Source organism: Charadrius vociferus, unplaced genomic scaffold (assembly GCF_000708025.1).
Source record: "Charadrius vociferus isolate BGI_N301 unplaced genomic scaffold, ASM70802v2 scaffold261, whole genome shotgun sequence".
NCBI classification, from domain to species: Eukaryota; Metazoa; Chordata; class Aves; order Charadriiformes; family Charadriidae; genus Charadrius; species Charadrius vociferus.
The window spans coordinates 441,599-455,783 of NW_009646856.1; the positions used below are offsets into that span (position 1 = coordinate 441,599).

Here is a 14,185-nt window from a genome sequence, read left to right on the forward strand (position 1 = left end):
GGAATAAGGGCAAGTAAGGGAGGTGTGTGTTGGGAGATGGGAGGAACAAAGGGCAATCATACTTAGTTTTGCTGCAAAAAGTATCTTCTAGTTCAGCTGGAATTGGTGTTGTTTTGTGTGGCATCTGTATTTAGTCCCAGGAAAGCCTTGCGAAGAGAGTAAGAAACTAAGTATGAGATTTGTATAGGTATAATTTGCATTTGAGGAGGTACCTTGAGTTGTCCATTGCGGAAGATGAAACTGGCAAAAGAAGAACTGAAGGATGTTGTACAACCGTAAATAAGCCTATTCTAATTCTTTCTAATAGAATTACATGTATGTAAGATTCATGGTGGGTGTTTTTTTTTTACTAATATTTAGCAGTTATATATTGGTTCTTGAAAAGATTTTGGTATATTCTGTATATAAAGTCAAGGATAGGAATGGCTTCAGTGAAGCTGTTCTAATATTGTCTTAGGTGACACTAATTCATAGGAAAAAGAAACATAGGGACTTTTTGTTTCCAGGGTCTCTTTATTTTGTTAGTTTAATCTTGGTTAAAAAACCTTGAGGTTAAATTTCTTTGCAGTTATTAGTAACCCTAGAAGATTGGTTGTCCGGTTGTTAAAGAATCAAACCTTTACAGGGGAAAAGATGCATGTTTTTTCTGCAGCTGTATACTGATGTGCAGTCCTTTTTCTTAGAGCAAAGGTAGTTCATTAAATTGTTGCTGATAGGGGAATGCACTTACTCATATCGTAGACTGAATAATTTAGCATCTTTGGGAAATGCAAACTGAAATAAAACCTGGGGTTAACTAACTGGAATATGTGTAGAGACTATAGGAGGCTGAAATGAGAAATTTATATGTGGGGTGGGGAGAGATCTCAAATGCTTCTCCTCGTACTGTTGTGCTTCACACCATGCTAAAGCTTGTTTTGAGAGAAAAATCATTTTACTGCAATGAAGGAATTATGCTGTACCTGTACTCTTCGCAAGCCTCTGGAGCAGGCTTTCACCACTCCCTGTCAGAACAGGAGTAACATAATGGGGTATTACCTCTATTGTAAGAAGTTGGATAATATATCTATTTTTGCTAGGTTTTTTTCTTTTCCTTTTAAATGTGAGATTGACTTACGAAAATTTTTTTAGTAGTTACTGAATTCTATAATAGCCAATCCTGATTAACTAATCCTGATTTATATGCCAAAATATTAACCTAAAGGAAGTTTTGACTTTTTATTGGACAAAATACTGCTGTTCCGTTGTAGTTGTGCATAAGAGTATTGAAAGCATCATTGATTTTGGTTGTGGTATTTGGAAGTGAAGGGAGAGTTGCTAAGTTTTCAGTTATACTCACTTTTAAGTGTTGCTTATGTGGTATTTGTGTGGTTCTTCAGGATTAGCTTTGGTATCAGGTGAAAGCATTAAAGTTTGGGTGGGCAATCCAAAGAATGTCATTAAAATTTTGTAGTTGGTCTTAACTCTATGGGAAACACACATAGAAGTAGATTAATTTTGTGGATAAAGTTTTTTTTAATAAACATTGGGGAATGTTAATTTCTTTTTCTCTTGAGGGTTCATATTGTTGTCTTAAAAATATTACTGGTAGAATTTGTAGCTATATTAAATATGCTGCCTTTCAGAAACAGGGTGTTGTCAAAGCATCGTGAGCATAATTGTAGAAATACAGTTTTGTTAGGCTCGTTTCTTTAGTATTATATGCAAAAGTGACAGGCATCATCTATAACATTGCTATTTAAACAAATTTTGACAGAACTGGGGGGGGAAAAGTAATAAATATCCTGCAGTAGGTGGTATTGATATATTTAACTTTCGATACTTGCCTTTTTAAGATTGTGATATTGTAGTTTCATTAAGCAACCGTAGTACTCTACTGTCGAAGCTCTGTCTCCTCCAGCATAAAAGGATGGTAGAGGGAAGCGGCGGGTCTGCTTGAGGTCACCCAGCAAGCTGGTGCTGAGACAAGCCTCGCACCCAGGTTATCAGCACTCCGTTTCCAAGGCTCTGCTGGCATTGATAGGAGGCTCTGCTGACACTGATAGGAGGCTTATCTCTACTTAAATTCAAATGTATTTTAATTAATATTTTTGTTATTCTTGTCCCCTTTTATTACCTTTATCGGGTAAAAGTGCTTGTGAAGTGAAATAGAAAGCATCTACTTTCAGTACAGAAAATGCAAAATAGTTACCACTCTGCTAAAATAAATCAAAGCAATGAGTAAACTAACTCAGCTGATGGTGCTTAAAAAATGATAGCTGTGTATGAGGAAGTAGATATTTAAAGGAAAGAGAAGTCTTAGCTGGAAGATGATTCATCCAAATAGAAGTATTAGCGAATAGTTTTGTCACTTATAAATGCCCTGGTTTTTGACCGTCATAGTCTAGCTTATAAATTCATAATACAAGTCCAGATCTAGAGGGGTGGTGCTGTTTTGCTTCTGCTGAATGCTAGTTAGCGAGTCTCCCCAGACTTCGTTCTGTAGTGTCCTAGAGCAGGACAGTCCCTGATGGGAGGAGAAGGAGCTAGAGACAAGTGAAAGAGGATACTTCACCAGAATAGTTTTTCTTATTACTTCCTAGCATAGATCTCTGAAAAAGCCTACTTTCCATTCATTCAGAAAACCTTTAAGCATTTAGTAATTTATTTTTTTTTTTTTTAAATTAAGTTCTTACAGTCTCTAACAAATGCCTCTTTTTGCTGTGGTTTTGAACTCTTGCCTGGGGTGTGTTCTTTGCTTAGTAGGTGTAGTCAAACTGTCCTTAATGAAAACCTTTTCTAAAGATTATAATTAATCAGTACACTTATCTTTATAGCATATACGTATATAATTAACTTATTGTCTGCTTTCAATCCATTCTTCAGCCATACTTTGATTCAGTCAGTCATACTTTGATGTGAATACCAGACTGTATAATTGAAATGTTGCTTAGTTTTGGCACTAACATACTGAGATATGAAAGAGTGGGAAATGTTAATTACGAAGCTGTTTATATAAACTGTTTCTCTGGGGGAAAAATTGAGATCTTCACCTCATACTAAAATCCTTACGCATGATAGTTGACCAGCTTCTTCTATAGGTACTAGATTTAAAAAAAAATAAATTTGTCTTTTAATGCTGTACTCTGAACAGTACAGTAATTGCAGGAGTGGGGGTTTTTTTGTGTGTGTTTTGGCTTTCTTGAACCCTATGGCATGCAGGGTTCTGAGGAAGACTTCACATGATCTGACTGCCAGTGGTCCCCAAAAAATGCTTCACAAATCCTTATGTTACCAGCTCCTAAGCAAGCCTCTCCAGCTAAATGGAAATACACGTTGTAGCTCATTGTATAACCTGTAGCACCTGTATTGTCTCTATCTTGAACAGTAGATACTCAGGGTTTTTTAGGGCTATTACCTCATAGGAACGGGATATCTTCAGTGTCAGTCAGGTGCTACGTCAATGCTGCTAGTATAAGGCAGGTGACATTAAAAGTGGAGTGGAGAGTTAGGTGTGAAACTCCAGACAGTGTTATAGCAAAGGTCCAAGGAACTGATGAACCAAAAAGAATCGAGGGAGGAGAAACCATGTGTTTCCATCTCTAGTTTGCTAATTCATAGAGTCGTGCAATTTGAACTAATTCAGGTCTTGAATGGAGATACAGAAAAGAGAAGTCAATTGGAGGTGAAAAGGAAGTTAAGGAGTTTGATAAACTGCAACTCTGATTGTGGTTTAAAAAGGTGATGTTGGGGATGCTTAATTTGGCTCAAGCTGCCCACAGCAGTCTGATGTCATTCTCTCAGCTATGCCAGCATAGTTGTCTGTGTGACTGCATGAAGAACCAGAACTGGCCCTGATCTAGCTGGTGAAAACACTTGTTGCAGGGTTTTTTTCCCTGGGATTTTTAATGCATTGGATTTCCAGACCATCTCTCACTACACAGTTGCCTGAACTGTCACAGAGGAAGGGTGATGCAAAGGTGAGAATAAGCTGAAAAACAGAAAGCATTTAAACTGGAATGACTGCTGAACAAATTAGTGTGAAATTATATCCTCTGTCTGTCAGAGTGCACCATGGAGTGCACCATCTGTGCTTTCTTTAGAAAAAGAAAGATGTTAGGCTTTCCTTAAAAACTCAGAATGAACAGACCATTCAGCCTTGTCTCTTGCTTGGCTCGTACCCGTCTCTGAAGATAAAGTGATCCTGTAGAAGGTCAGACTTTTTTTCCAGGCACTATCTGTGAGTATTTCTCTTGGGGCTTGATGTTTCTGAAGTATTTTGAAGTGTTCAAAAGCCTCTGAGAGAGTTTTTTATTAGCTAGCTCCTGCTTATTTATTTATTATACTGTCTGTCTCACTATCCAGACAGTTGTATTTTAGCAATGAGGTGGTGGTCTGGGCTTCCTGTAATAACTTGATTACATAAGATAAAACATATTTTTCCACCTGGTATGTACCTTTAACTTGTCAGTGTCCGTTAGCATGGTGGTTATTAAGAAGAGTCTGCTTGCAGAGAGGAGTTTGTCAAAGAACAGGCCAAATGACTTGGTCACTGAACTTGTCTTTCTTGAAAGCCTTTGATATACTCAAGTTGCATTTCCTAATGGCAAAAATGTGTAAGAAATACTAGAACAACCATATCAATTGTTAGCAGGGGATTGTATTTGGCTCTCTTGCATGTATGGCTATGAAAGAAGCACATAACTTACTGGAGTAGGTTAGCCAGATTACACTAGCTTGGCTTGCTGATGGTTGCGTTCTGCAGAATTTACAGATTTTCTGACAGACAGTGTTCTAGAATGTTTGAGACTGAGAACAGGTTTTCTGATAGCTAGGCTGGTTTGAATAGCCAGCACAAGTGAAGCTAGATGGTTGGTTTCCAGTGGTGCTAGCAAAAGAAAGAGTTGGGGGAACACTGGGAGAAGGGGTTGTAGAGTGGCAGTCCAAACTCAACTATTGCAGCATGATAGTACCTTGTTCAAAAAGACTGCTAAGTACTCTTAAAGATTAAACGAGTGGAAGTTTTCAGTTTTCATTTCTACTGTATTTTCAGTACAAAATAGTTCCAGTCGGTAAATGACTGGAATGGTAAATGACCATTTCTTTCTATTTTTTTGTTCTTTGTTATTAATTTTTAGGTCAATGTGTTTCATACAAAGAAAGCAGATCTGAGGGAAGAGAGTATATTAGATATGGCAAGCAATAGTGGTATATAGTACCTTTAAGCAGCAACACAGCTGCTGCTGGATTGTATCTGCTTCTAAAAGTCCATGAAAGGCTGCAGCGTGGTGCAAACAGCAAACAGCCCGGCTGCTTGGGAGCTGCGGTCATGGCTTACTGGGTATAAAAGCCTACCTACCACCTGTCACGCAGGGGAGATGACAGAGGAGGACGTGTGACTTCGGAAGTTTTAAAGCAGAAAAGTTTTCCAGATGAGCAATATGACAGATGTTTATACTTACTGATAACTTAATTCTTAATTATCATTGCAGTTAAATCTTTTGCATTAAAAAGAATATATATCTGTGGGTATGACTTGGAGATACTCCAAGCAAAAATAGTACATCCACAGCAACACCGTGTACTTAGGTATGAGGACCTAATTCTTGCTGAGAAGAATAAATAAGGAAGATACAACCTCTGTAGTACACTTCCTGCTGTTATCTTCTAGAATTAAGTTCTTGCATTACTTTTTAACTGTAGGGTATGGTAGCTAGTATACACTTCTATAATTCTCAGGATTCGTTGTCTTTAAGACTGCAGTGTGATCACTGTGCTGTTTTGAGTAAATGAACCTTTTTGTGTAGCCTTTAAACAGGGCACTCGTTCACCGAGTCTGAGGCAGATTGCCTGTCCTTGATGTCTCAATATATCACACATGGTCTCTTCATGTTTTTGGATGACTTTCACAAGTTCAAACGGTGAACAACTTTTACATTTTGATATTTGAGATGGGGGAGATCTCATTACAACTCCATCACTCTAACTACTTTGGTGGAATATCAGCAAGACATTACTGTTTTGCTTTGGGACTTTTTCAGAACTGGATAAATTTTTATTGTTTTTAATTCTGTTTGCTTATAAATTCCGTACTTGTAAGTGTAGCTATTGTCTAAATAATTTCTTGATTTACTACCCATTTTTACAGAAACAATGCATTCATGTTTTACTGTATTCCATTCCACACTTCTTCATCCTTCGCTTCTGTTAATTCTTTTAAAATAATTTTGTGCTGTAAAAACATTTGCAAGGAAAGTGGAAAAACCTCTTTGTTTTTAGAAGACAGATCTAGCATATACAATTATTTGAAAGATGTCTAATTCAGAATTGCCTATCAGTAAAAGTTGGAGATGAATTTGCATGTCCTTCTCTTCTGCGTTTCTTGTGCTTAGCAGAATGCACAGTTTGTACATTTGCTTTATGCCTCTATTCCTTTGGACACAATACTTACCTGTTGACAAAGGAGGGTCTTTGTTCCAAGTTGGTGAGCTAAGCTACGAGTAAATTTTGGTGCAACCTGTAGAAAAATACTTTATCTTCCTTCTCTTAATATGGTGATAAGCTTCTGATGTTTTTTTTCTCCTGTTTTTTTTTTGTTTTCTTTTCATTTTCAGTGTTCTATTTAGGTGAGTGTTTTACTTTTTGAGACTTTTTTCTTCCTCTCAAGAGTACTTGTTCATTGTTTTAAGAAAATTTTAAACTTGGAGTGCTTCTCAAGGCTTTTGTTAAGTCCCATCATATATAAAATTTATTTTGCATTTCTGTGAAACATTTTCATCCATGTGAAATAAATCCATTCTGCAAATATGTACGGTAACATTTGTTGCAGTTTTTATTTGCTGTATTAATGTTGTTGAGCTTGTTTGGCTTAAAAAGCAGAAGTAAACAGTTCCTATAATGTCATGTGATGGCTGGCCTTTTTCCTTGATCTTCTGATTTTTTGCAAAGTAAAAGTTCAAATCATTAATTTATGGTCTGTCTTCACTTTTAGGTCCTACATTGCCTCGACAGAATTCACAGCTTCCCTCTCAAGTACAAAATGGTCCTTCACAAGAAGAATTGGAAATCCAGAGAAGGTATGGTATTATAAGTGAACAGCTGTTCAATTAAGGAATGTAGTAACTCTCACTAATGGTGAGAAATCAAAGTCAAGGACTTATAATTACTTTCTTGCATTAGGGCAGCGTTTGTATGCTTGCAGTTTTCAGTAGTGCAGCTTTCTGGTGTAAAAACTTTGATTGTAGCTAGAGCCATTCTTCATGATCTCTACCCATTCAAACAATGCAATCGGTATTGGCCTGTCATGGAAGCACTGCAGATCTTATGGGAAGCCTCAGAAGACTTCACTGCTGTCGTTTTCAACCAGACTAATTAATTTTGCAGTGACTGTTGTGTCTTCAGTTTTTGACACACAGGTATAAAGAAGCAGCAAGCAAGGAAGGAAGTTTTAACCTTTTAGAAGCAGAGAATTAAATCGTCATGGAGAATGACAGTTTTTCTTCCTGAATGTGGATGAACTAGACTGCACTAGAACAAAATATTCTACTGCAAAGCTTGTTCACCTTTATACTATATTAGTTCTTTAGCAAATAAACCTTCATTTTCTGCTTTTGCCGTATGCATTTATGGAACTTTTAGTAGTTTAACTTTCAGCTGTAGCAGTACTAGTTGTATCTGTGCTACCCTCAGGGAGCAGTCCCTGTTCCCCATACCAGTCATCACTCCTCCAAGCTAAGCTGTTCCCTTCAATGAGAAGACACTGTACCCTGTCCTATGCCCTGTGGGGTATTTTTCAGACCTGTAGCACTTCTAACATACGGGGGTTTTTTCAGTTCCTTTTAATAGTTGCTAAGTATCAAATCATGTGCCCAAGTTCTGGGAACAAACTTTCTAGTTGCCATATTCCTGCTTTTACTTGCATGGCAATATGGGTTAGTGCTGTAGGTTGAGCCTCTGGGATATGGGCATATGAAATGACAAAATCTTCTAGCATAGTACTATCAGACTGGCTTAAATGAAAACAGCAAGACCTTGGGCTGTCTCAAGCATACTGCCTGCGGTGCAATCCTGGATTATTTTACCATCAAAATACTCCCAGGAGATTAGCTGTTCCCTTACAGAAGGGATGCTGGGAGTGATTTAGGTCACATGCAGTACAGATACAGGGAACGGGATCCTTGAATAAATAGGAAGTGGTCCAGATTGATGGTGTAAATGCACTTAATAGCTTTCAGTAGTAACCGCAAAAGTATTTTAACATGTTGTATCTAATTGGCGCTGAAGATTTTTTTTTTATTTCGGTATTTTGCCTTTAGTTTGTTTATGCACAGATGAGCAGAACCAGATTGCTAATTTGGGAATAATTCATATTACAGATTTGATGAACTAGCTATATGTGTTGAACAAAGGTTTGACATCAAAATTGGTCATACTTCTCTGTCTCTTTTCTGCAGTATGTTCCTAAATCTGAGCAGGGATTGCTTTATCTGAAAGTCTCCTTGTTTAAAACCAAATAGCAAGAAGCTCATTACAAATCTGTCTGACGTGTTTACATGCAAGTCTGCTGTCATGATAAAGGTCTTTTATGTTACTTCTTTTGACAAACTTTTGAAAAGCTCTTTTCTTTTTATATTTTTTCTGTTCTACAGTAATGGCTTTTAATATTTTTATTTCCTGTCTGTTCCTTTAGAAGGCTGCATTAATTGAAATTTATAATGCTGAAATACTTTTCAGAGAAGCATTGTAGATAGACATCTCTTCAGAAAAAACTGCTGCCACATATTGCTCTGCAAGTCTCTCTTGAAATTTTTTGTTTGTAAAGGACATATTATCAGGTGTCATGGCTTCACTTTTTCATTTGATCAGCGTGCTCTACTTGTTTTCATCTAATATAATGTCTTCTTTCAAGTCTGATCCTGGTTTTGATTTGCTTTTTCCCTAAAAAGGGATAGAGAACTGGAATGAGTGTTTACTTATGTTGCTAGCCAGATTGTCTGGGGAAAAACTATTGGTGTTGTGTCATTAAGCCTAAGAACAACACGTAATTTTGTTAAAACATTTCACAAATTCTTCTCTGGTCTCTGCTGCTGTAACTATATGGTTATAATGCAGTTCAATTAACTCTAAGCTAAACTTTTCTTCTGTACTGACTATCTTTCAGCTTTCAGACTGTAATAATAGTAGTCTTACTACCATAACGTAGAGAGTAGTAAATAGTTGGGGGGAAAAAAAAGTTTAGGTATATATTATTTTTAACAGTTTTACAGATGACATTTAGTCTCAGTGAAGGGTAAAAGCAGTGTGGGCAGAATTGAATTCTGTGGGGAGCAGTAAGGCTACAGGAAATGCAAGAGAAGGGAATAAATATTGCTGTATAGGAAGGAATACGGGCTTTGTGATGGATCAGTAGAAGGGCAGGCTTTGCTAAGTTTTGTTCATGCAATGTGTGTCTGTGGGGTGGGGGTTTCGTTTAAGATGTGACTTGATAGTAGTTGTGCTCATCTCGTATCCCTCCCCTTAAGTATAGCTGATTCAGTAATGTTTGACCAACTCCCACGCTAAGGACGTTCAGAAAAATATTTTTGGAAATTATTCTAAGCCTGAGAAAAAGAAATCTGCGTACATAAAAATTAAAGTTGAAAAAGGGACCCTGTGGAGGTCATCTAGTTCAACCCTCTGCTCAAAGCAGAACTAATTTGAAAGTTAAATTGTGTGGCTTGTAGCTTCAGGGTTTTCCTAGGCACAAATAGAAACATTTCCTCAGAAATGTTTTGCCAAGGGAGTGACCGGTGAAGAATGGCATATTAAAGAGAGCTCTTCAACTGATCTGATGTTTTCCTTCACTTTTATAACCATTGTTCAAGAATCTCAGGGAAATTGGGAACTGAAGAATTAAATTAGATCATTGTCAACAAAAGTATGTTATTTTGGCTCAAAGATTTTTCTCTACTTTGGAAAAGATTTAGATGCCCTATGTTTTGAATAAAAGTCCTAAAGTAATAATATTACATTGGTTTTTTTGCTGCACAGCCTGTTACTTGAATGTTTGCATTGTTTACTGTGCAGTGATGGCAATCTGTAAAGCCATTAGGACCGGATGTGCATTCTAAAACACGGAGGTTTTTATGAGGCCAAGATTACGTACAAGGCGGTCAATGAAATAATTTCGTCTGGTGAAATAACTTTGTTACGTTCTTTTAAGAAACCATAACACATTGTGTATACTTTCCCTGTCAAAGTAGGGGGTACTTGAAGACAACTGTAATTTCCCGTAACTTGCACTCATTTAAGTACAGTAAAAACAAGCTTTAAAACACTCCCGCTTCCATTTTCAGTCCTCAAAAATTAAGGGATTTATTGTTATGTGGGTTATTTTTCATTTTGTCAGAGTGGTAGTCAGGCAGTGTTTATAAATTCCACTGATTGTTTGATAATGAGCCAACTTCAGTTGATATACATATTTGTTAATAACTTCAGAGTTACTTAATGTCAAATACCATTTTAAAATATAAGATTAGTTCATGACATGCCTGTGTGTGCTACTCGTGCATGTAAATTTACCTTCTCTTCCAGCCACGATAAATATATTGTCAGGAATATGAGTCACTGAGTTGGTATCTAGTATGACACTTGGGAATTTAATGAGTTAATGTTTATAAATAACTTCAAAATCATCACTGCTTCATAAATAAAGAGGCCAAGAACACCAGAAACAGAAAGTGTATCAATTGTAAGGAATAATGAAGGTATACAAGCCGCCTGTTGTCCTTCAGGGACGCAGTGGACCAAAACTTGACCGACTTCTGTCGTAAGTACTCAAAAATGTTAGAAGTTCCCATAAATGCAACAGCAGAGGGTTTTGTCATTGTTAAATACTTGAAGTTCACTTACAGTTTTAGTTTATTTCATGTATTGGCATGATACTGTTAAAGAAAACTCGGTGTATGACTGTGCTAGAAAGTAGTATTGATATGGTGTGGTTTTCATAACAGCTTTTGGGAGGCTTCTTACTTTTAGATAGTGCAAGTTCAGAGGCTGACAAGGATGGCAGTTTCTTATATACTGGTAGACTTAAAGGAGTGCTTTTTATTTTACAGAGTAAAAGTATTTTTTCCTGAGATTTTTGCTAATCTTAAAATTTAACTTCAATAAAAGAATTTATTTCCTCCCTCCACAAATTAGTAATTATTACATGTATAATAATTCCTGGGCTGTTTTGAAAACGTGGAAATACTAAAAGAAAAAAAACAAACACCTGCTTCCTACAATTCAGTAGCACTGTAGCTATAATAATTTAAAGGAAAAAAAGTTTGTCCGTCACCTTGTGTCCCTGGTAGCCTGGTTTCTACTGATTGCCCACAGCCTGTGACCTTTCCCTAGTTAGTAGCTAGATGTACTGTTTCCAGTTTTCCCAGCTTATTTTGAGGAAGTAGGATTTCTTTAGAGGCATATGAATTGGTTAGATTATAACGAAGCAAACAGTTCTAATCTGTCATAGGCATATGAATATAATATAGTAGTTGGCTTTTTAGTTTAGGATATAAGAGTAGTCAGTAGAATAGTGTCATACAACTGTATTGTGTGCTGTGCATTTTACAAAACCTGCATGAAGTTTACATCCCAGAGATGTAGTTTAGATGGAATCAAAGGTTGTTTTTTAATGCCTAAGCTAAGGTTTTCCAACAGGTCAAAGTGACATCAGTGTAAAGTTTTCAAGTTGAGCTTGCTGAGGTAGTTTCATGACACAGCCTGCGGCCATTTGGATCTTTCTAGCCTCTCATTCCATAGTAGGATGGGAAACAAAAGGAGCCAAGCAAAAAGACCCATCAGTGTTGTTTATCTCATCGTAAAGACTTCATGTTTTTTCTTGCCCTCAACGTTTTTTTTGGGGGTTGTTTTGTTTTGCCTCTTTTTTAATGCCTCTCACTTTCTTCCCATTCACAGTTTCTTCTCATTCTTAGTTAAGTTTTCCTTAATTCTGTCAAGTCTAGCTTTCAGAGACTTAATAATGGGCTTTATGAAGAGGTAATGGGTGCTGACTCGTTACAATACTGAATAGCTATAGATGTTGGGTAACATTGACATGTTTAGCAGACTGAGAAGAGCACTCCTCTATTAAGAAGTCTTTTGACTACATAGGCAAAATTGCTGCCTTAATTGCTGCAATTGAATATGGATGTTGCTTAAAGGGTGGTTCTGACAAGTGTCTTAGTTAACACTCTTAAAAATGTCTCTTTGAAGTCTTACCCTCTCTGCAAAACTTTCAGTTCTGTGGGTTTTTTCTGTTTAATGCAAAACATGAAATTGAGATTAAAAACTCTTCTACATTTTTCTAGATTTTTGGTTGTTGTGGTTCCCTTCTATGAAATTGGTTCTGTCCTGACCACACTCACTAGAATACCACTGAAGGAGTTGCCAATGGAAGTAGATTTTTCTACTGCGTTGTCTTTTTCTTTTTTTTTTTCTTTTTTTTTTTTTTTTTTTCAAATTTGATGTGCACAGATGACTTCCTACAATCCGGCTTCTGTCAGATATGTAAGCTAACAGAACACTTGAACTTAGTAAGTTGAAAGGATCAAGGTGAGGAAGACTAGGCTTGATGAGGTTTGATCAAACAGCATTAATAGATCCCTTTCTCTATTAGAAATCCCGTATCTAATTAACCTTTAGGTTTATAGCTGCCTCTTCATGTCTCTGTCGTGGTGGTTGGTTACCAGTTTTTGCTTGACTGATAAAGCCTAGTTATTTCTCTTATTTTCTTATTTCCAACTAATGTCGTTTGAGCTTATAACATAAAAGCATGATGTTAGACCTTAAATCCCTTTTGATCAAGGAAATGAAAGCCTGTTAGTTTGGCCTTGCTATATGTGAAAAGCTTTAGAACTGCTTTTGAAGAAAAGAATAATTAACCAGATAAAACATAGCACAGTAAACTGTGCCCAGATAATATTTTCTTTTGGAAAAGCAGAAAGGCTGTTCTTGAAGTGTTCCTGGGTTTCACTAAAGCATTTGACAGATACCAAGAGGATACCTTCTATGATAAGGTGACCCGCTTAGTGGATGAGGGAAAGGCTGTGGATGTTGTTTACCTGGACTTTAGTAAAGCCTTTGTCACCATTTCACACAGCATTCTCCTGGAGAAACTGGCTGCTCATGGCTTGGATGGGCGTATTCTTTGCTGGGTAAAAAACTGGCTAGATGGTTGGGCCCAAAGAGTTGTGGTTAATGAAGCTAAATCCAGTTGGCAGCTGGTCACAAGTGGTGTTCCCTGGTTCTGTTTAGTATCTTTATTAACAACGCAGGGGATCAAGTGCCCCCTCAGTAAGTTTGCAGACGACAATAAGTTGAGCGTGAGTGCTGATCTGCTTGAGGGTAGAACGGCTCTACTGAGGGGTCTGGAGAGGCTGGATCGATGGGCCGAGGTCAATGGTATGATGGTTCAACAAGGCCAAGTGCTGGGTCCTGCACTTGGGTCACAATAAGCCCATGCAGTGCTATAGGCTTGGGGAAGAGTGGCTGGAAAGCTGCCTGGCAGAAAAGGACCTGGGGGTGTTGGTCAACAGCCAGCTGAATGTGAGCCAGCAGTGTGGCCAGGTGGCCAAGAAGGCCAATGGCATCCTGGCCTGTATGAGGAGTATTGTGGCGAGCAAGAGGAAGTGATAGTCTCTCTGTACTCGGCACTGGTGAGGCACCACCTTGAGTACTGTGTTCAGTTTTGGGCACCTCGCCACAAGAAAGACATTGAGGTGCTGGAGCGTGTCCAGAGAAGGGCAACAAAACTGGTGAGAGGTCTGGAGAACAAGTCTTACAAGGAGCGGCTGAGGGAACTGGGGTTGTTTAGCCTGGAGAAAAGGAGGCGGAAGGGAGACCTTTTCACTCTCTACAACTACCTGAAAGGAGGTTGTAGAGAGGTAGTCTCTTCTCCCAAGTAACAAGTGATAGGACAAGAGGACATGGCCTCAAGTTGTGCCGGGGGAGGCTTAGGGTGGATATTGAGAAAAGTTTCATTCCAGAAAGGGTTATCAAACATTGTAACAGGCTGCTCAGGGAAGTGGTTGAATCACCATCCCTGGAGGTATTTAAAAGATGGGTAGAAGTGGTGCTTAGGGCCTGGTGAAGTTGATGGTTGGACTCAGTGATCTTAAAGGTCCCTTCCGACCTAGACGATTCTATGATTCTTTAAGTTCCTAGTTAAGGTGGAAGAGCG

The 14,185-nt window shown here is 37.8% G+C and overlaps 1 protein-coding gene across 6 annotated transcripts in view; it reads left to right on the forward strand.

The window, feature by feature from the left end:
- The window catches only part of ENAH (enabled homolog (Drosophila)), a 50,395-nt gene that overhangs the window by 5,045 nt on the left and 31,165 nt on the right, over positions 1-14,185 (forward strand). For 5 of the 6 annotated variants that reach the window (XM_009894283.1, XM_009894287.1, XM_009894286.1 and 2 more), the window contains exon 3: positions 6,971-7,055. In XM_009894283.1, the coding sequence (XP_009892585.1) occupies positions 6,971-7,055 (85 nt within the window). Of the gene's footprint in view, positions 1-6,593; positions 6,606-6,970; positions 7,056-14,185 lie in introns of all 6 variants that reach the window. The other variant, XM_009894284.1, reaches the window with a different exon arrangement.